General features: G+C 37.4%; 2 protein-coding genes across 16 annotated transcripts in view; one reads left to right on the top strand and one right to left on the bottom strand.

Annotated features, from left to right (window-relative positions):
- Nucleotides 1–10: 10 nt before the first annotated feature.
- ccdc77 (coiled-coil domain containing 77) lies at nucleotides 11–9,576 on the top strand. 4 transcript variants are annotated; one of them, XM_082160032.1, is made up of 12 exons: nucleotides 11–89; nucleotides 658–707; nucleotides 1,243–1,405; nucleotides 1,639–1,781; nucleotides 1,861–1,957; nucleotides 2,065–2,146; nucleotides 3,228–3,307; nucleotides 3,902–4,050; nucleotides 5,141–5,381; nucleotides 6,994–7,119; nucleotides 7,444–7,596; nucleotides 8,996–9,576. In XM_082160032.1, the coding sequence occupies exons 2-12, from the start codon at nucleotides 673–675 to the stop codon at nucleotides 9,140–9,142; spliced, it is 1,416 nt and encodes a 471-aa protein (XP_082016158.1). In that variant the 5' UTR covers nucleotides 11–89; nucleotides 658–672; the 3' UTR covers nucleotides 9,143–9,576. The 4 variants fall into 4 exon arrangements, with proteins under 4 accessions (XP_082016158.1, XP_082016156.1, XP_082016157.1 ...); XM_082160030.1 differs by having other exon boundaries at nucleotides 6,991–7,119; XM_082160031.1 differs by lacking the exon at nucleotides 11–89 and adding an exon at nucleotides 133–542 and having other exon boundaries at nucleotides 6,991–7,119.
- Nucleotides 9,577–10,601: 1,025 nt separating this feature from the next.
- ankrd26 (ankyrin repeat domain containing 26) overlaps nucleotides 10,602–22,414 on the bottom strand; it is a 36,766-nt gene continuing 24,953 nt past the window's right edge. For 11 of the 12 annotated variants that reach the window (XM_082160016.1, XM_082160011.1, XM_082160017.1 and 8 more), the window contains 11 exons: nucleotides 21,799–21,892; nucleotides 21,517–21,543; nucleotides 21,090–21,167; nucleotides 20,850–20,984; nucleotides 20,006–20,118; nucleotides 19,078–19,219; nucleotides 18,188–18,478; nucleotides 17,402–17,637; nucleotides 16,400–16,649; nucleotides 11,919–11,964; nucleotides 10,602–11,641 (listed from right to left, as the gene is read on the bottom strand). In XM_082160016.1, the coding sequence (XP_082016142.1) occupies nucleotides 11,481–11,641; nucleotides 11,919–11,964; nucleotides 16,400–16,649; nucleotides 17,402–17,637; nucleotides 18,188–18,478; nucleotides 19,078–19,219; nucleotides 20,006–20,118; nucleotides 20,850–20,984; nucleotides 21,090–21,167; nucleotides 21,517–21,543; nucleotides 21,799–21,892 (1,573 nt within the window). In that variant the 3' untranslated portion in view covers nucleotides 10,602–11,480. The remainder of the gene's footprint in view (nucleotides 11,642–11,918; nucleotides 11,965–16,399; nucleotides 16,650–17,401; nucleotides 17,638–18,187; nucleotides 18,479–19,077; nucleotides 19,220–20,005; nucleotides 20,119–20,849; nucleotides 20,985–21,089; nucleotides 21,168–21,516; nucleotides 21,544–21,798; nucleotides 21,893–22,414) is intronic. The other variant, XM_082160018.1, reaches the window with a different exon arrangement.

Below are 22,414 nucleotides of genomic sequence, written 5' to 3'. Positions count from 1 at the left end.
AGAACGCGCTCCTTTAAACAACACACACACACTTCCGGTTTGTAACCGGCGTGTTTTGAAAACGAGCAGTGCCAGTGAGCGTTCAGAAGGTAACTAAATAAAAAATGTACTTATATTCATTTATTTTACCACGAGAATATGACTATAACAATCGTTTAATAATGTGAGCAGAGGTAAATATTAGAAATGGTACATGTAGCCAGCTAGTTGGACCATTAACAACCGTTATTCTTTATATTTTGATTTTATTGTACAACCGTAACTATTTAACTTACTTCGCATCTGACAGGTTGATTAAAAAATAAAGTGACTAAAGTGAACATTTAATTATATAGTTAATTTATTGGTCCAAATAAACCTGGATAACGCTTTGTTTGTTCAAACTTCCCACCGCAAAGCGTCACTGTTTACATGACAACCATAAACTGATCATAAGAGGTTTTATTTAGCGAATATTTTATGAATCTTGATCTGTTGCATGTTGTTTTTGTTTACCTGCATTTTAGAGTATATTTTGATCACCTACAGCTCATTATATTCAGGTGAAATTACCTTAAAATGAAATGTAGCTTAAATAAAATAAATGTAGCTTATTTATTTTCCATTTTAATGTTATTTGAGTGCACCACATTATAGTCTTTTTTTAAATAATTTTAGGCCATACTCACTGTGATGATGGATTCTCCTCCTACAAAAGAGCATAAAAGGTAAATATCATTTATATTAGCACTGATTGAGAACCTCACGAAAAAATATTTTGCATGAAGATTTTTTCTTTTCTTTTTTATGACCATTAAGACTTTTTAACAAGAAAGTTTAAGTAATTACTATTTTCATTATTTTTTACATCCCCATCCCCCAAATTCTCATTATCATAATTTACAATTTCCATTATTCTTGCTGATTATTCCCATCACATTCTCCTGTATAATTCCTTCATTTGTAATACAATGATTGAAATAAAGGCAGAACAATTGAAACCACCATGCACAATTTATAGATCATTCATTTAAGAATGAGATTTTTGTTTTGTTTTTTGGATTATGGTAATGAGACAATGGGTGCAAAATATGCTTAATTGACATGGAAACAATATAAGACAATAAGAGTATATATATATACTGTATATTATACCATTGTTGACCATATGCATGTATGAAGCATGTCTGAAATCCCACATGACACACATTTTGAAGTGCTGAAGGTGCTCTCCTCCTCTTCCTCTCTCTGTGTTTGGGTCAGTCAGCTTGAGTCTCCGCTGCCCTCCATCTCGGAGCGCCTGGCGTTCCTGCGGCCGTCCCGCGAGCTGCTGGAGTTCTACAGGCAGAAGGTGGCTCAGTTTGACGGAGAACATGAAGACCTGCTGCAGATGCTGGAGAAGTACAGGAGCACCGCAGAGGAGCAGGTCAGCCCTTTTCCTGGATTAGGTTTCTCTTTTTTAATGTATATTTTTATCAAGCACATTCTTAAGTGCATGACATAAACATCACAACCTGCTGTTTTTCTTTTTTAACATCCATAGAAATAAATGAAGAACAATTATACAAATGTACAGAACACTCTTAACCCTACCCATCCCAAATGTCTCTACTCTCTCCGTCGGTGTGTGTACATGTAACGCTGTGTGTTGTCGTGCAGCACAAGATGCAGTGGGAGGTCCGTCAGCGCGAGGAGGAGATCGTGGAGCTCCAGAACGCTCTCAGTGACATGCAGGTGTATCTCTTCCAGGAGCGAGAGCAAGCCCTGCGACTGTACGCCGAGAACGACCGCCTCAAAATCAGGTCAGATGTCTTGATGACAGCACAAACATGATCACTGAGATGATGAGCACGAGTCTGAAGGCTTCGTTTACTGTCACAGAGAGCTGGAGGACCGGAAGAAGATCCAGCATCTTTTAGCGCTGGTGGGACCGGATCCAGGCGAGATCACGTACTTCCATCGAGAGCCTCCCAATAAGGTGCGAAAGAATACAAAGCTAACCTTACTTTGATATTTTATGGCCATCTGTGAAGTGTTACGCTTTATTTCGGTGTGCAAAGTTTTCATGAATTCTGTTTTATTCAGGTCACGATCCCTCAGAAGAAGATCCAGCCTAGATCACATGAGGAGTCGAAGGTGGCAAAACCAAGACCTGTGTATGCGAAAGGTTTGACCATCACCTCTGCTTTTTTTAAACGTTTAGCTGTAGAAGGTGTAGAGGTAAAATACTAGGGCTGGGTATTGACACAAATTTCACAATTCGATCCGATTCGATTCAATATTGATTATTTTGGATATCAGGTACAATACATGGCAAATGTTCTCAAGGAAAACAAATCTCTTAACTAATGCTGTAAACTATGGGAGTCAGTGGTAGCCTATAGGCTTCATTAGCCTACTATAATATTGAAGGTAAAAAGGAACTGATTTGTATACAAACACTTAAATTACACTTTTATTTATTTTTATAATAATAAAGTTATGTGAAATATAAACATTTAAATGGTGGCTGTCATAAAAACTTGCCAGATTTATTCAAACATGCATTAAATATTGAAGAACATTTAAAATTATAATGAATATGTAATATGGTGCATATATTCAGCAAAATGCTCCTCTCTAGAGTTTATTTTTCTAGCTGACTAACGAGTTTATGGTCACTGGTAAATGTGACGTTACATGACATTGTTTACGAGCTGATTTGCTGACTTACTTTCACTGATTGAGCGATTCCATGTCACATGATACAGATTTCGATAAGTTGTACTCTATGTTTTAACACACTTTCAGATGCTCATTCATATTTATTTCACGCTTTAACTGGTATGATTCGCGCAAAATATTCATGCTTTAACTGGTGAGCGCCAGAGCGATCTCACGCCACAGCGCCAAAACGGTATTTATGTTTTTGAATTTTGTAAGAAAATGGATGTAATTTGAAATCTGAGACTTTGTTTCATATCAATAGTAACAAAGCACAAAGATAATTGCGATTTATTGGATGGGATGCAGCGCTACAATGATCCATTCATTCATCAACTGAAAACAGGATGACTAATCGATTCTTGGGATTTAAGAATCGATATCGGTTCGTAAAAATGAGAATCAATTAAAATCGAGAAATCTATATTTTTTTTACTCAGCCCTATAAAATACTGATTAAACTGTAGCAGTTGTATGGGTGGATTGATGCTATTTTGATATTAAGGACTCATCTTTAACAGCATGTGGTGTTTTTCAAACTACAGGAAGCAAGAAATCGTCCAAAGAAGACGACAGCAGAAGTTCAGAGCAGTACAAGAGAGACAACCAGACGTTACTGCTGCAGGTGTGTGTGTGTGTGTGTGTGTGTGTGTGTGTGTGTGTGTGTGTGTGTGTGCAAAAGCTATTTCATGCATTCTTATGCTGATATTTGTGTATGAAACTATTCCTGAATGTATTACTGCTGTTTTCTGTAACAGTGTTCATCAGAAGTCCTTCAACGTTATGGTATAACTACGTGAGGCTAAATAGATGTGTTTTCCGCATGGTTTTCATCCTGAAATGCGAGGCAAATGTTGGATCACTATAATTAGGAACCACAGTTTCCACAAATCCCCTCACTCGATTGGGATGTTCTCTTTTATTCTGGAAGGCAAGCGTAGTGACTGTAACATCGAGCGTGTTTTACAGTATTAAACACATATTTATACAGATTTCATCAGGCTCTGAAAATTCTTCAAAAAACCCCCACAAAGATTGGCCTTCTCAGCTGCCATAGTTGCAACTCTTGCGTCATCAGAACACGTGTTCAACGCACCACCGTTTCCATTTAAAAAACGTGTCGGGGTTGAACGCAGCCGGTTCTCAGAAGTCATTTATGGTGTTGATGATGTGAAATGTTCAGTGTGTGCTCATGGATGCTGTTCCTCCATTGGTCCAGGTGGAGGCGCTGCAGGCTCAGATGGAGGAGCAGACGCGGCTGGCTAAAGAGCAGGTGGAGGCGCTGCTGGAGGACAGACGTATTCACCTGGAGGAGAGACAGGTTCAGCACCAGCGGGACCAGGAGAGAATCACGGCCCTCGACGAAAAGTAAGTCGGCATCCCTGCTTCTGTTTCAACAAACCCTGAACCCGCACTATCAAACTAGAGCGTGACTCTCATCATCTGGGGCCGGTTGCATAAACCGCTAAGACTAGTCTTACAAGTTAGACATACATTTTTTTCCATAACTTTTTAGATTAAGTAGATTGGCCTAATCCGATACCGAAAAGTAAGACTGGTTGCCCCCCTGACTAACTGTTAGAGGGTCACACTAGATCTTAAGACACTGTGTTTCAATTAGCATTTTGAGTTGATTCACTGAAAAGGACGGTTTGCACTGAAATGTTATTCAGATGTTCTACAGATGTGTTGTAGACTAGATTTCTTTGAATTAGATTTTGATAATAAAGTCGACAAATGAAGTTCAGAGAACGTTTTCAGTAACGTTATGCTAACCTTTTAAAAGTAGACACTTCAAGCTCACATCTCTCATGTGTGTGTGGCAAGTGTTTGCTGAGTTTCGGTTCATTTTTGTGACACGCTTCAGAAAGAAGTTCACAGAGATTGAGACGGCAGAAAGCACACCCTGTTTGTTTTCTTTATTTTACAAAAGCACAAAGTTTTGCTGTTATTGTGCGAGTACGCAAATAAAAATGTACAGTTTTTTACAGACCCTTTACAGTTTCGAATGATGTATTTCACAAAAAAAAATTTTTTTACGTTATTTTCTTCATTACCCAATCTCTTAGTCTTAAAGGGATAGTTCACCCAAAAATGAAAATTCTGTCAGTAATGACTCACCCTCATGTTGTTCCCCCCACCCCGTAAGACCTTCGTTCATCTTCAGAACACAAATTAAGATATTTTTGATGAAATCTGAGAGCTGTCTCACTCCTTCATAGGCTGCTAGGTAATATCATTCTGCCGGTACAGAAAAGTTAGTAAAGACATCGTTAAAATAGTCCTACAGTGACTCAACCTTAAGTTTATCAAGCGACGAGAATACTTTTTGTGTGCAAAACCCCCCAAAAATAACGACTTAGTTGTGTTCTGAAGATGAACGAAAGTAAAATTTTTGGGTGAACTACCCCTTTAACATGATGGCTATGTTCCTGCAACTGGCCCCTGGCGTCCTCAGACTCCAGCGCACGCAGAATCTGCTGTACGAGAGCACGAGGGACTTCCTGCAGCTGAAGTTCTCGAGTCGAGCTCACGAGAAGAGCTGGATGGTGGAGAAGGACCGTCTTCTACGAGAGCTGGACTCCTGTCAGGAGCGACTGCGCGAGGACCACAGTTTCCACGAGCAGCGTCCGTCAGCTGACACGCTGGTCATCACACACAACCACGAGAGCAGCCACACACACCGGGACGAGATCAGGGTCAGAAAGACCATTTTTACTTTTTTAGAAGACTCGTTTATAACTTGAGAAAAATAGTGTGATATTATGAACACGTTATTTAAGAATTAAAAAATTGTACTAAATGTACTAAAGCCTGAGAATAAGTATTGTTTTCTGGAAAATATTATTATTAATTACACACATATATATATATATATATATATATAATTTTTTTTAATTATTTTTATATAATATATAACATTTTTAATTACATTTTTCATAGTAATTTTGTTGTGTTTGTAATTTTATTTTTGTCTTTATAGTTTTCAGAAATTGTTTATTTATTAGCTTTAAAGGAACACTCCACCGTTTTTTGAAATAGGGCTTATTCACCTTCTTTCCCACATTTAGATAGGTGGGCAAATGCATTTTTGTCTCAGTGCATGCATTGTTTTAGTTTGACAGGGTTGGTGCTAGCTTAGCTTAGCATAATGAATGGAATCCTTTGTTGCCAGCTAGCATGTCCTGAGTAAAAGTGATAAAAAAAAATAAAAAAAACCCACCTAATTACTTCTTGTGGCCTGCGTATTCACAACGAGTACAAATAGCGATGCAGATTAACACTAGGCGATTTCCTATGCAGATTTTGACTTGGGACTATATTAGGGGGAAGCACAGGCGAAGCACTGCTACTTGGGCGCAGAGATATCACGCCCAAGTAGCAGTGCTTCGCCTGTGCTTCCCCCTAATATAGTCCTTAATATATAAGTCAATATCTGCCTAGGACATCGCCTAGTGTTAATCTGCATCACTATTTGTACTTGTTGTGAATACGCAGGCCACAAGAAGTAATTAGGTAGGTTTTTTTATTTTTTTTATATCACTTTTACTCAGGACATGCTAGCTGGCAACAAAGGATTCCATTCATTATGCTAAGCTAAGCTCACGCCGACCCTGTCAAACTAAAACAATGCATGCACTGAGACAAAAATGCATTTGCCCACCTATCTAAATGTGGGAAAGAAGGTGAATAAGCCCTATTTCAAAAAACGGTGGAGTGTTCCTTTAATTTAGCAAATCTAGCTAAACTAAGAAATGTTGTGTATGTGTATATGTATATATATATATATATATATATATATGTGTGTGTGTGTATATATATGTAAATGTGTGTGTGTGTGTGTGTGTGTATATATATATGTAAATGTGTGTGTGTGTATATATATATATATATATATATATATATATATATATATATATATATATACACATGTGTGTGTGTGTGTGTGTGTATATATATATATATATATATATATATATATATAAATAAAAATCCATAAACATGTTTGTTTTGTTTTAAAAACCCTGGTGTATAGAAATCACATTTTCCTTGTAAAATTTTTTGTTAAATATTATTCTAATAAACTTAAGGTTCACCTCTATTATCAATATTTTTGTTATTATTAATATATAATATTTATTTAATATAATATTTATATAATTTTTAGGTATAGATATATATAGATGGCTTTAATTCATAATATCTTTGTGCTAAATAGACAAACTAGTTTACAACCGTATTCTCATTGATCTTTTAAAGTCTTTATCCAGCTCTTACAAGTAATTTTGTCTTTTTTTTTTTTCCCAGCAGGCTTTGCAAGAGGAACTGAAACAGGCTCATAAACTGTCTGACATGTACCGAGAACAGTGTGTGAATCTGGAGACGGACCTGTCCCAGATCAGAGAAGAGGGCGACGTGGGCCGAGAGATCTTCAAAGTACGCAAACAAACTCTTAGTTCACCAGAAGAAAAGAAAGAAATGATTGCTCACCCTCCTTCATGTGTGCATGCAAATGTGTTTACCTCTGTGACACACAAAAGTCCACGTTTAGCAGAATGTCGAGACATTAGAGCAGCCTAAACATCACACTAAATATCTCCTTTTATGTTCTAAAAAAAAAAAAGAGTAATATCATAAAGACATGAGGGTTTTTGACATTTAAAGACATTTTGATATTTTATTGAAGAGTTGAGGTCGTTTAAATGTCAAACTAGCTTCTGAATTTTGAGTTTGTGTGTGTGTGTGTGTGTGTGTGTTCAGGAGCGCTCTGACAAGATGGCCAATCGCCTGCAGCTAATGACTCAGCGTTACCAAGCTCTGGAGAAAAGACGGGTCATGGAGGTGGAGGGATTCAAGACCGACATCAAACACCTGCGGCAGAAAGTCAAAGATGTGGAGAAACATCTCTTTAAAGTCAGTCAGCGCTCTCATTCGGCTCGTCTATACTGTTTATACGCCACTTAAAAAACATTTGTGCAAACTGTGGCACGTTGACTTATCTTCAGCTACACACAAACAACGAAATTGTCTGATATTATTACATATGAAATTGACTGTTCGCTAAGACCCGCCCCCTTTAGTTACTGTTGCTATGTCCGACAAGCCACGCTGCTCTCACGCCCCACCATGTTCTCACGCAGTGAAACACACATCGCGGAGCAGAGGACACTGACAGACAGGACAGGCCAGGTCACTTTTGACATGAAACAAGTCTCAACTTTCAAATTTGGTCATTTTTTAAAGATATTTAAACAGTAAATACAGTTTTGAGGCTAATGTGTCTGACAGATCGCTGTAGAGCCTCAGTTAAAGCTGCTCGTGAACCGATCATCTCTTCCTTCTAGTTCATTTATAGCATCAAATAAACATGAATGAACATAAGAAGGAATGTTGTTTTAACTGCGGAAAGACGTCAGTACACTTCAAATCCTCCAACGTTAATCTACTAACTCTCCTGACTGCTTTGTCGGACAAAAATGGCGGATTTGGCAGATGGAGGATTATGATTGGTCAGATCGCCTGTCAATCAAACTCCCCGTGAAGGGTCAATAGAGAGCCTAAGTCCCGCCCCTCCGCTTCCGGCTCATAGGACCTTATTTCGGAAAAAATCTGTATGGTAGTCAATGGCGAGAGACAACTTATCTTTTTATTCCATCTGAACTGTGCCCTGAATTACACATATGATGTTTGTCAATTTAAAAGATAATTATGAAAGTCAAGAAAGTCGCAGTTTGTCATAAAACAGAAGAGTAACATTTAGTTTTATGTGGAAATCGCTCAATGAACTACATCTCTCGTCTCGCACTGTGTACGTATGTGTGCAGTCTGGTACAAAACACTCAGGCTTGACGGCGTAACGTTACGATTATAACGTAAGACTATAGATAAAATGACAGACGTACGTTAGCTTCAGTAAAGTTAGCTTCATTCATTGAGAGAAAAGGTATGATGTCACATGTGCGCCTTTTGGGTTTGTAGTCTTTGTAAATACGTATTTTCACAGTCTTATACCTCAACAGTTTTACATCAAACTGCGACTTTCTTGACTTTAAAATGTATCTTTTAAATTGACAAACATCATATGTGTAATTCACGGCACAATTCAAACGAGATCAAAATATTTGTTGTCTCTCGCTATTGACTACCATACAATATTTTTCCGAAATAAGGTCCCATGGTGGTCCACCGGAAGGGGAGGGACTTAGGCTCTCTATTGGCAGACAGATAACTATTTGTTGGTCATTCATATTATCATTAATAGTGCTAATCTATTTAAAATGAAGCAGATTTTGATGTCTGTCTCTTCCACTAGTTGACGCTCAACGTGGGCCCTAATCAAGACCTGGCGATTCTCCACGAAGTGCGTCAGACGAACAGCCGCACGGTGAAGGTCCAGGATGAGCTGAAGAACCTGAAGGCCAAAATCTACAGACTGGAGAACGACCTGAGATTCTGCTGAAGACTCGTCATGTGGGTTGATATAGGCATTTGCATGTGGAAATATGAACTCTATCCGCTCTGGGTCATATTGTTGGTCTCACATTATGTTGTTCACACTGTTTTTACCAATGATTTGGAGTACGAGGAACTCCTGAGACTTAAGACTGGATGAATGATTCAGAAGAAAGTCGGACGTGTGTTTATATGTGCCGTTGCATTTTCTATATTAGTTAAATAAAGGTTGATTTTTGTATTCAATATGAAAGTGATCACTATTTTTGACTGGTCCGAGACAATGACGAACAACACAAGGCCCATGTTCATTTGATAGCTTTTAAACATATTTCTTAAGACAAAAACAGTACTGAAATGCTTGGAAGAGACTACATCTTTCAGTAGACAAACTAAAACATACAGATGAATCTGATGAAGACTAATTTAAAAAAGTCATATTTTACCAAACAAAATAGATATTTACAGTACAGGCCAAAAGTTTGGACATATTACTATTTTTAATGTTTTTGAAAGAAGTTTCTTCTGCTCATCAAGCCTGCATTTATTTGATCAAAAATACAGAAAAAAATTTAATATTGTGATATATTATTACAATTTTAAATAATTGATTTTCAATTTATTATACTTTAAATTATCATTTATTTCTGTGATGCAAAGCTGAATTTTCAGCATCATTACTCCAGTCTATCACATGATCCTTTAGAAATCATTCTAATATTCTGATTTATTATGAGTGTTGGACACAGTTCTGCTGTCTAATATATTTGATGAATAAAAGGTTAAAAAGAACTGCATTTATTCAAAATAAAAAAATATTTTCTAATAATATAAATCTTCTTTACTATCACTTTTTATCAATGTAACACATCCTTGCTGAATGAAAGTATTGATTTATTTCAAAAAAAGAAAGAAAAAAAATTACTGACCCCAAATTACTGACCAGTCGTGTATATTGTTGTTATGAAAGATTTCTATTTTTAAAACATTTGCTTCTTTTTTTTCTTTCTTTTTTTACTTTTTATTCATCAAAGTATCCTAAAAAAGTATCACAGGTTATGAAAAAATATTAAGCAGCAGAACTGTTTCCAACTTTGATAATGAATCATCATATTAGAATGATTTCTAAAGGATCATGTGATAGACTGGAGTAATGATCCTGAAAATTCAGCTTTGCATCACAGAAATAAATGATAATTTAAAGTATAATAAATTGAAAATCAATTATTTAAAATTGTAATAATATATCACAATATTACATTTTTTTCTGTATTTTTGATCAAATAAATGCAGGCTTGATGAGCAGAAGAAACTTCTTTCAAAAACATTAAAAATAGTAATGTCTCCAAACTTTTGGCCTGTACTGTATAACAGTAATGAGAATTTTTAAATTTGAAGATAAAATAAATAGAAGTTTAGGGGGTAAAATGCTCAATTGTCAAGAAAATATCACAATGCAAAAAAACTAAAACAAATTACACATTTTATTAACATGCAACATCTGAAATATGACTCCGTACACTAATTTGTGAGATTCGCTCATACATTGAAACGATCCACCCTGAGCACAGACACGTCACACTCCAGATCATTGTCTAGTTGCGTCTCATTCAAGTATAGCATTCATTTCCCCCCCAAAAAACATCTCCAACTGAGAGTTTCGTCATTTGATATTAAAACGAGTATATTGCACGATAGTGTAGAACGTACCATTGTCATCACTTGGCAATAATATTAACGGTACAAATACTTATTTTATAATATGCGTCGACTTCAAAAACAGCCAAAGTATACACATAGTCAACTAAAACCCACATATGAAAAACATGAACGCAACAGAGGTCTTCGTAAGGGGGACTTCACACGTACCTCGAGACCTCAGTGACGCCCATATGGCTTCAACAATGACTAAAACACACAGTTCATTTGCTCCTGAGGCACAAAAGTGCGTTGTCACTTCACACTCGATTAAAGGTCATAATCTGATTGTAGTGTTGAAATGTTGTGCCTTTCAGTGGCTGTATTGTTTGGATCGGTTTCATTTTTACTTTAAAAATAGTTACGTATCTTAAGGTGGCATTATTCCCGACCAGCAGGAACCAGCCTGATGACTGGGATTTTACAGGTATAAACGTATTCTACTTTGATGAGCCATATAAGAGCTTTTTAGATAGATTTGGCCATTAATGGCTGTATGGAGGCATCATAACCGCTGTCAAAACACCAGCTCTAGTAAACAAACTACAGTTTTGTGAATCGATAGGCCTTTTAGGGAGGTCCACCCTCATTAGTTTGTGTCTAAGAGTGGGTTTGTGACTGTGAGAGTTGATTGTGTTCACAGTGTGTCAGATCATGTAGTTCTTCTTGAGCACCTCCAGATATTGTTGAGTGGCTCTGCTCACGGGGTCCGTCTGCTCCTGGGTCACGTTCAGGTTCAGGTTTTGAGAGCCAGAGGCCGAACCTACGGGAGACAAACGGGCAGAACCTCCTTCCAGCTCTCCTGCCACTGAGAGAGAAAAAGATGGACAGGTGAGTCACTTTTGAGTCCACATCAAATTAATATAGAATAAATTTGCCGCTCAGGGGGGCGGGGCAACCTGTCACTCACATGAGATCCACCAATAGCAAACCACAACCATCCAATCAATTCCCTATGATCAAAATCGCCCCTACATTTGTTCTCGTTCCAGAAGCCGTTTCACTCGCATATACGTCACAATAGGGAAGAAAAGACTATCGGAACTTCATGATATTAAGGATATTTTGTTGTAATAATGACTCACCGTAGTCCAGCTCCTTCGATATATTCTTCTCCAGCTCCGTCTGCATCTGTAACAGGAACAGACAAACCTGATTACACTTCTAACTTAATCTCATCAAACACGCATGTCCTAAAACTAGCACTCAGCCACGTCACAGCGCTCACAATAAAACGCAGCGTTAGTAATCGGAATAGTCTAATCCAAATGCTAGTATAAGCCAATCAAAAGTTTGGGGTTTTAAGCCTGCATATCTTAAATTGTAATAATATTTCTAAGTGAATATGTGTTAAAATGTAGTTTATTCCTGTGATCAAAGCTGAATTTTCAGCATCGTTACTCCAGTGTCACATGATCCTTCAGAAATCATTCTAATATGATGATTTTTTTGTTTGAGCAAACAAGGCCATATTATAACTCCAGCTAGTGATATAATTATTATGAATTTGATTAGTATAATATTAAATAAAGAATATAACAGATCTGATGCTAAACTGAATCATTCACATGGATATTGAGCATCAAATAAAGGGGTTCAAATTTGGACTAATACAGACCTGAGAACAGCAGAACGTGTTACACATCATAAACATTAGATCTAATTTAAATATGAATTATGTATATTCAGAATGAATATTGTTTGTCAATTTTCTGTACCCATTAAGGTCCAGGATGACCTACATTGATCAAATTGTGCAGTATACAACATAGCACACTGCACAGAATACTGTATCCCACAATGCAACGCTCCTGACTTTACCTTCCATTTCCAGTGCGGTAAAAGAACTGAAACTAATATCATCTGATCCAACCGTCAAAAGTTGCAATATTTTACACAAAATAAAATAAAATCCTTTTTATAACTATAATGAGGTAATTTGAAAACAATGTCGCATACAATAATATTTTCAAAGTTGCACAATGCGAAAAAATAGTAGATAGTATACAATGTATATTAGCCTGTATGCAGTGCACTCGTATTTAATTCTGAACAGTGTTATTTTCTCCCCCCAAAAAAGCAGGTGTGTGTGTGTAGTGTGTGTGTGTGTGTGTTCTGATAGTCAGAGATCTGCACACAGCTACACACCTGCTCAGGTATCAGGCTGCAGAGAGGACAGGTGAGAAACAGACTTTTGAGCTAGAAGCTGAAGATATCAGAGACACAAGAGGTCATGAGTCCAGACAGCAGGAATAACAGGCGAGGGGGTTAAGAAGGGACGGTTAAGAAGGGAAAGATAGTGGAAGGAGAAAACATATCATTGTTCGTTAGTTTTAGAATCGCCACCATCTGATGATTTTTTAAACGGTGGCTCTTCTAAAGCTAACAGTAAGTATTAGATCATGGTTAGTGTTGAATGTTGAAGCAGTGACGTGTAGGATTTGGAAAACTGCTCACAGTCTAAAGCCGGGAGCTCACTGTGCGATTTCGGCCTCGATTTTGCCGTCTGAGACAAATTTAGCAAATCCTAAAAAGATTCCTCTGATCCTAAACTAAAATAGAATAAAACATTTTAAAAGATAATTGCGACTTTTTTTCTCGCAATTGCGACTTTATATCACGCAATTCTGACTTTATAACACATAATTGCGAGTTTATATCTCACAATTCTGACATCTTTTCTCAGAATTGTGAGATATAAAGTCCAATTCTAGGGGGAAAAAAGACGGACTTTTTTTTTTTTTAACCTCAGAATAGTTTATATCTCACAATTCTGACTTTATAACACGCAATTGCGACTTTATATCATGCAATTCTGACTTCATATCTCCCAATTGCGACTTTATTTCTCAGAATTGCGACTTTATTTCTCACAATTCTGACTTCATATCTCGCAATTGTGAGAAAAAAAGTCAGAACTTTGAGATAAAAAGCCGCAATTATAATTATTTATTTATTATTCAGTGGCAGAAACAAGCTTCCATTAGCCTGGCTAACGTCAGACCTCTTTCTCATTGAGACGTGGTCTGGGAACCACATGTTCATTTTCTCGTATTTGAGGCGTGGTTTACGAATGCCCAGAGCCGTTTATTGGACGCTACGAATGTCTATCAAATGCGCCTGTACGTAGCTCATAGCCAAGCGTTTCAGTTATACCAGATGACGTATGTAGAGCGACAGAAATTCGACGAGGAAAAAGACGAAATAAACTTGCGTTCTAAACTACTTAGAACACTATCTAAGGCTTCATCGAAAGGTAACTTCGCGTCTGATGCCATGTTGGATCCATAGATATAAACAAACTACTTCGGTGTGTCGCATAGACGTCGTCATCGTCTTGCTGCTCCCTCCCCGTTCTGTGATTGGTCCCCTCGCTGAGGCGAAAATCTAGTCCATGGAATCCAGGCTGCCTAGCAGCGTGAATAAAATCGCGCTGCGCACAAGGCAGCATGGGGAAACCCAGGCTAAGCTTCCATAAAAATCTGAAGTCTTTGATCGTTAGTTTGACATGTTCACCAACAGCCGATTAAAGGGTAACTCAACCCCTGGTCAGAGCCTGACTCGAATGCTGGAAAAGTGCTGGAAAAGTGGGCAGAGCCCAGCGGAGGGGGGAGGGCGTGTACCTGAAACCCGTCTCTCTGTAGGCAAGGGCGTGGTTAGCTGGTACCCTCTTACGTCACAGGCAGAGCCATAGAGAGAGAGAGTTGCGACACTCCCATAGACCTCCGTTGTAAATAATGGCGGCGCTTTTAACCGCCTACTTCCGGGATATGAAGATCGGAATAGTTCCAAACACTGTCATTTGGGCGTTGGACACCATTCACTTACATTGCTGCGCGTCGAGTTGTTCCAGAGTTAAGTTGCCGAAATATCGACCTCTTTTGAATTGTCAACTGTCTATATTGTATCAGAGGCCCTTTGCGATGCTTATACTGGTCTTCATTTGTACATGCACAGCGTAATTATTTATATTTTATGTTGGTTGTTTCAACCAATTTTCAAGCACTGCCTGCTAGCGCGACTTCGTCAGCTAAGAGTTCGGTAATGAATCGCTACCACCTTTATAGCAACTTTTATTTAATTTAATTTTTTGGGATATACTAACTTTTCATTATGTTATTATTGTCTTGAGTGAAGCGGCTTGTGAGAACAATGCTGGACCTTTAGGATTGTTATGGCCATCACCAGTCCTGTCTGTTTCATGGATCACCTGCCCCTGGTTTTTGTTTTTCTTGTTCACACACACAAGCACACATTTTTGTTGTCTGTCATTGTTTAATAAAAAATATTTTATTTGAAAACCTTCATTTGTATCAGCCATGCTTAAATTCGTTTTTAATCTGTTATAGTTTTGATAATGTGTATGGCCTTAATCTTAAAATAATATTCTTAGTCTTAACATGATCATGTTTCACGTTGTGGTCCTGGGGATGGCCACTTTCAACAGAAGAAGTGAGCTATAGCTTCTAAGCGAATTCTGAACGGACCGCCACGGCAGACCTCTTTGCGTGATCACGAAGGTAGGCTAATGGCTGAATCAAAATTTATAAGCAAAATCACGGGAATCAATAGCCTAATACAGCCCAGTTGTGCTAAAATAAATATCATGAGACGTCCATCATCAGATGAATGATATGGAAAAGTTAAGTTAGAGCCGCTAAAGCCAGTGCTACTACCCATGCGAACATGAACACTAAGCTTTTCCCTCCAAAAATATAGCCTAAAACTTATCTCCAAATGCAAAACTGACATTAACAAAATGCAATAATGCAATAACAGCTGAAAAAGTACTTGGGTGTGTGTTTTATTTTATATTTACCGTTCAATAATGCAATCGCTGCTGTCTGTCCCATAGAAGAACATGACAGCCAGCGTACGTTTTGGAACTATTGGGGCTTACATGAACCACGTGACAGCCATAGCGGCGACATCAAAGAGTGTCGCAACTCTCTCTCTCTATGGCTCTGGTCACAGGGTACCACAACTTCCAATAGGAAAATTCAACTGCAGTACCACCGTTCAACCTGAAGAGGGCAGCACTCAGATGTTTTTACACCATATTGTAGAATTAAAACACTTTATACCCAAATGTCAAAAAATTTACTTGAATCAATGACCAGCATTAATAAAGCCCCAGTCTTACAGATCATTAACTAAAAAAAGTTGTTTTAGGGTTTAGTTACGCTTCAATGGCCGTTGATAAAATTTTACCTCAGACGAAATTCTGCCGTGTCAGAAGATTTGACTCCTCCTACGACCACCGTCACATTGTCTTCGTTTTTTTAAGAAAAGCCATGAGCAAAATTAACCTTAGCAATTTCTTTGTAGCCACCATTTCAATCCCGCGTGTAACGCAGCTCACATCACCGAACGTGTCATCGATTAATGATGTAAAACTCCGGACAAGTTTTCTTGCGTGCGTCTGACATTAATGACAACTGAGATCTTACAGTGTGAAATGACTTACAGCGAGGATCATGTTCGTAGAGTCTGACAAGGACTATTATAAATCGCACAGTGTGCACTCGGCTTAAAGGAGAATGAAATGACTTGACGCAGCGCTCACCTTTGCCAGGTAGGCCTCGACGCGGTTGCTCTGGGATTCTCCTACCGTACCCAGCAGAGGGGTCCCCAGGCCCAGACTCCTGTTCAGGGGTCCCAGAGAGGCCCCATACGCCCCCACAGAGCCCAGAGACGCCACATCGAGCGCGGGGCCTCCCAGACTGCCGTTCACGAAGCTGCTGGTGAGGAGAGATTTACTGCGCTGCCTCTCGCTCAGGAGTTTAGTGTTGGCCTCCGCTAGCCGCTCATTCGACCTACACACGATCATAACAAACAGACATTTAATGGCACATAATAAAAACACAGAAATAAATAAATCAACTGAATAAAGACAAAGTGCTGCTTAAAATAATAATATAGGGGTCATTCATGATTATAATTTTTTTTACTGCTTTTATTTTATTTATTTATTTGTTTTTAGTTTCAGTTTTTACTTGGTAAATGTATGATGATTTCCTGCGCCTCCCTTGATATGCTTTGAAATAATATTTATTATTTGTTCTTTTATATTTGACAATTTTTAAAAATGTATTTATTATTTTATTAATTCATTCGTATTTATTTTTAGCTTCACCAGTTAAATTTTTCATAATTTTCTGCTCTTTCCAGTATTTACATTAACATTTATTCATTTAGCAGCAGACAGTATATATATATATATATGCATTTATTATTATTTTTTAGTACTACTTAGTAAAACATTCTGCACCTCCCTTGATATGCTTTGAAATAATTCATATTTAAGGATTTGTTTGTTTAGATGTTTAAGTATTTATTTATTTGTATTTTACGGTTTATTTATTATTTGTAGTTTTATGAGGTACATTTTCATTTTCTGAGCCTTGCTTTGATATGCTTTGAAATAATTAATAGCCATTAAACTTATTTTTTTTATGTGGTTAATGCAACTAATTAATTCTTTGAATCTCACAATGTGATTGAACTGCGATTCTAATTAAGGCAAACGTTTATAAATGGCAGGACAGACTCCCATCATGCCTCTCACCTCTCGAGTTTGGAGGCCAGACTCTTGCGTAGGCGCAGCTCTTCGCTGTACAGCTGTTTGTAGCGTTCCAGCTCGGTGCGACTGGAGTCTCTCTGAACCAGACTGTCCTGCTGAACACTGCGTGTGCGGCTGAGTTCTCCCTCCAGATCCTTGATGCGCTGCTCCATCTGAGCGCGCTGACTGGCCTCGTTCACAGCTTTCATCTGCTCCAGAGCTTCCTGAGACGCCGCCTGCGTCTGACGAGTCAAACACACAAACAGTGCAGAAAACTTTACGATACAAATTATTCTAATTATCTTTAAAAATATATAATATTTTATATTCCAGAAATATTTAAAATAATTAAATAGTAAATAATAAAAATTCTGCATGCATCCGACCTTTATAATAAACAAAATTATTATAATTAATTTTATAATAAATACAAGAAATAATATAATAAATAATAAGAATTATAATAAACTAAATAAAATTCCATCTTTTATGAAGATTGAAAAATACAGTCTAAAACGTTTTATATTAAGACATTTTTTTTAAATAAAATATTTTATTTTCAAGACAATAAAAAATAAAATAAAAATAAAACTTAAATAAAATAAAATAAAATAAAATAAAAATGTGGACCTTGCAAACAAATTGAAAGAAATGCATTATGGTACAAAAACACATTTAATGGCACAGAAATAAATAAATCAACTCAATAAAGACAAAGAGCTGCCTTTCCTATAATTGAAAATATTTATAGGGCTTATAAAAGATCCTGAGTCTCTGATTTCCGTAGTGTACCTGCAGGAAGAGGTTGACCTCCTCTAGTTTGTGTCGGATCTCGTGTCGGGCTCTCTCCTCGGTCTCCCTGCGGTACTGCTCGGCCTGGCTCTGGTTCATCACTCCGTCCTCCAGCTGCCTGCGCAGACCGGCCACCTCCTCCTCTAGCTGCCTCTTGCTGCGCTCCGTCTGCTCGTGGCTCCGGCTCAGGCCCTTCACAGACGCCAGCTTCTCCTTCAGCTGTCGGTTCACCTCCTCCAGCCGGGAGCAGCGCGACGCCTCACGCTCGAACTGAGACTGGAGCTCGTCCATCTGGAGGCAGGCAGAAAAGGGCACGTAAAGGAGGAAATAAGAGACTCCATGAAGGCTGCATACTTTTGCAGTCTGTGCAGTGTGTAATCTTTAGCGGCATCTAGTGGTGAGGTTGCGAATTGCAACCAACAGAAGTTACGGTGGCGACAGGAAGTGATGTCGTCGTCTGAGACAGTAGAGAGTAGCCAGTTAAGCAATGAGGTTTCTTTACAAAGATAAATGAAGAAATTAGGTTTACTAAATTATTCATGTTATTGAGAATATTATTGTTACTTGTTCATAATTGCGTCAGTGTTTTATTGGCTGACTTAAGCTCGCTTCTTTGCACGAAGAACAACACAGTGACGAAACGCGTTTGTCCGTTTAGGGCCACTGTAGAAACATGTCAATGTAAGGGGACCTGAGGTGTGTGTAGATAGAAATGGCTCATTCTAAGGTAATAAAAACATAACGCTTCATTATGTAAGGTCTTTATACACCACTGAGAACACAGTTATGTATATGATATTGCATTTCTGTCAACAGATCCTCCTAAATATTACACAATGCACCTTTAAAATAACAAATAAGGCTGTAAAAGCCAGAAGCTGAGACTGTACCCTAGTCTTCATTCTAGTGGAGGCGCTCTCTGCCTCCAGTCGGTGGCTCATGTCTCCTCTGAAGCTGGCCAGAGGAGAGTCCAGCTGTGCAGGGCCCTGATCACGCAGCTGTTTCTTAGCCGTCTTCAACAGAGTCTTCAACCTGACACATACAGTAAGATACGATGAATATCCAGACATTCTCTATCAATGGTGTAAACTATTTTCTAAGAGTTAGAAAAAGAAAAAAAAAAGGGAAAAATAAATAAATAAATAAATAAATAAATAAATAAATAAATAAATAAATATATATATACACACACTCACTGTATATTATTAGATTAATAAGTTATACTTAAAAAAACGTTTAGAAATGCTGGCTTGGCAACTAACAAATAAAAAGTTGAAAAACTAAAATTATTAAAATAATAAATAATTTAATATTTTACTTTATATTTTATTTATTTAACAAAAACTGATAAAAAGGACAAACGCACATAAAATTATTAAAACAAACCAAAATTAAAATGAAAGCTAATCATTAATAAATATTAGAAAATACAAAATATAAATAAATACTATATAAATAATACTAAAATAACACTATTCAGCATGTATTGAAGTCAGTAAAAGCTTGAGATGTCAGCCTAGCCATATAAATAATATATAAATAATAATAACAATATATATATATTAAAGTCAACATAAATTATTTAAATTGTTTGCTTAATTATTTATTTATTTGTATTTTTACGTAGCAAATTAGTCATTCTACAGCACTATAGCACAAAAAACAATTAAGCAAATATAAGATGTGTCTTCGCAAGTAAAAAGCATTTCTCTCACACATTTGCAAGCAGGAGGATCCGCGTAGCCGGCTTCTCTATGCACTCAAACACGTCTACAGGTGCAGAGCTGCAGCAGTCGGGGTTAAAGGTTAAAGGGTCACCTGTACATTTCTTTCTGAAGGTCTGTGTTTCTCTTCATCTCCTGCTCCAAACGGGTGTCCACAGATTTCTTATGCTCGGCTAGTTTCTTGGCCTTTTTCTTCTCGAGCTCCATCTGAAACACACAGAGTGTTAGACAGAGAGTGTCTGGTCCTTAAAATCTTAATAACATAATTGTGTTGTCAACATGACATTTCAAAGCGGTGTTCCACGGTCTGACATGAAATACTTAATCTAATACTTTTTCAAACGAGATTTTCCCTATTTATACACTACTTTTCAAAAGTTTGGGGTCAGTAATATTTTTTCAATACTTTTGAAAGTCTCTTCTGCTCATCAAGGCGGAAATATTGTGAAATATTATTAAAAAAATTAAATAACTGTTTTCTATTTGAATATATGTTCAAATGTAATTTATTCCTGTGATCAAAGCTGATCAGATCCTTCAGATATCACTCTAATATGCTGATTTGCTTCTCCACAAGCATTTCTGATTACCGTACTATCAATGTTGAAAACAGCTGTGCTGCTTCATATTTTTGTAGAAACATTTACTTTTAGGATTTATTTGATGAATAGCATTTCTTTTTAATATTTTGTAACATTATAAATGTGTTTACTGTCACTTTCAATCAATTGAATGCATTTTTGCTTAAAAAAATAAATAAAAATCATATATATATTTCAAACTAAAACAACAAACATTCAAGGGCATGTTACATGTAAATGAGCTTTTTTAAGTCACTAAACATTAAGCAACTCGTAAACATGCAGACTTATTTTAATAAAAAATATTAAGTGTCAAGTAGCACATTTTGGATTGACATTATTATTATTTGGATGGACCTGATTGGTCAGCTCTCCTTTCTCTCTCTCCAGCTCAGAGAGGCGGAGTCCCAGTCGTGAGCGGCCCTTTAGCTCCTCCTCCCACAGAGTTTGTGAGTCCTGGGCATTATGGGATAGCATGCTCTGCTTCTGCACCTGGAGAGGAGGACCACAATTAAACAAACAGTTTTTATAGTATCTTCCTATAGCTTTGCTTTGTTCATCAAGATCAGTGTGACACGTGTTTGCTATGAAGTGTACCTCTCGGTTGAGTTGTTCTTCTAGCGTCATCTTACTGCTCTGCAGGTTTGTGACGAGATCTTCCAAACGATTCCTGACCTGAGAACATCACAAAGGTCAATACGCAACAGGATCTTACCTATTAGTTAACTACTTCATGCAGATCTAGATCTATTTTTAATCTAAGCACTTTAGATCCCAGAAACCAGAAATAGAAAAGGCAGAAAGGGAGTTTACAGACAAATGAAAGTCGAATCAAATCTGCAAAAAGACCACCACCAAAACAGAGGAAATACCCCGCTAACAACCCGACTAGAGAAGAGCAATAAAATATAAAGACACTTGTTACAAGTGTAATCACAGTAAGATTTTAGGTCTAGATCAGTAAAGAAAAACAATCAATAAAGGGAGTTGCTAGAATCACAGCTAGAAGTTTGATGATACCAACCCCTTCTCCAGGTGATGAGCCTGATAGCTGTGAAAACAGTGACTATACCATCAGTTTACATGAAATCTCCTCTCCGACCGACTCACATGTACAGTCGCCTCATTCCTGCACTGACCAGGGTTCATCTAAAGTCGAATGTGAAGCTCAGATGACTTAAGACGGTGAAACGAGGTTCTGACGGGATTAATGTCTAAATCTACCGTCATCAGTTGAGTCAGGACACAAACTAGAGGTCCGGCTCGACCCCTGACCCCTAACTGAGGGATATTTGAGTGAACTCACCACAGCCCCCTCCTGAACACCCTTCTGCAGCACTTCAATGCGGTTGCTCTGCTGTTTGGTCGTGGCCTCCAGTCTGGCGTTCTCGATCTCTAACCTGTGGAAATGTCATAATCTCATCAACTATTTTCACCCATTAATGATCAGTTAGATCATATAATATTTATATACAATAATTTTTAATTATGCAATAAATAACATTATACTACAGGGCCGTTGAATGCTTGAATCTGATTGGTTGACGAACGTTCTAAGGTGTGCATTATTTTCAGGGAAACGCACGGCTAAAGTAGTTCCAGGCAGGTCTCGACCGCATTACAGTTCCATATCACTTCGCGTAGTCAACTGTAATAACGGAAAATAGGATACAATTCATAACAAGAAAAAGCATTTCGCCCCGTGCACTTGATCTGCAATTTTCAATGTCTAGCTTCACAATCAATAGAAACATGCAGTTTAATTTGAATAAATAAACTATAAAGTCCTATCTAATCAATAGAAAATTAAACTGAATATAGGCTAAATAAATGGATAGTCCTGCAGCACGGATTTTTATTGCAGATAATTTAACAAATAAATAATTATTGATAGGCCTACTTGTTAAAAGGGCTTTGGGTTT

The sequence above is a fragment of the Leuciscus leuciscus genome (genome assembly GCF_965113295.1).
Source record: "Leuciscus leuciscus genome assembly, chromosome: 25".
Lineage (NCBI taxonomy): Eukaryota > Metazoa > Chordata > Actinopteri > Cypriniformes > Leuciscidae > Leuciscus > Leuciscus leuciscus.
This window is presented reverse-complemented; position numbering and strand designations above follow the sequence as displayed.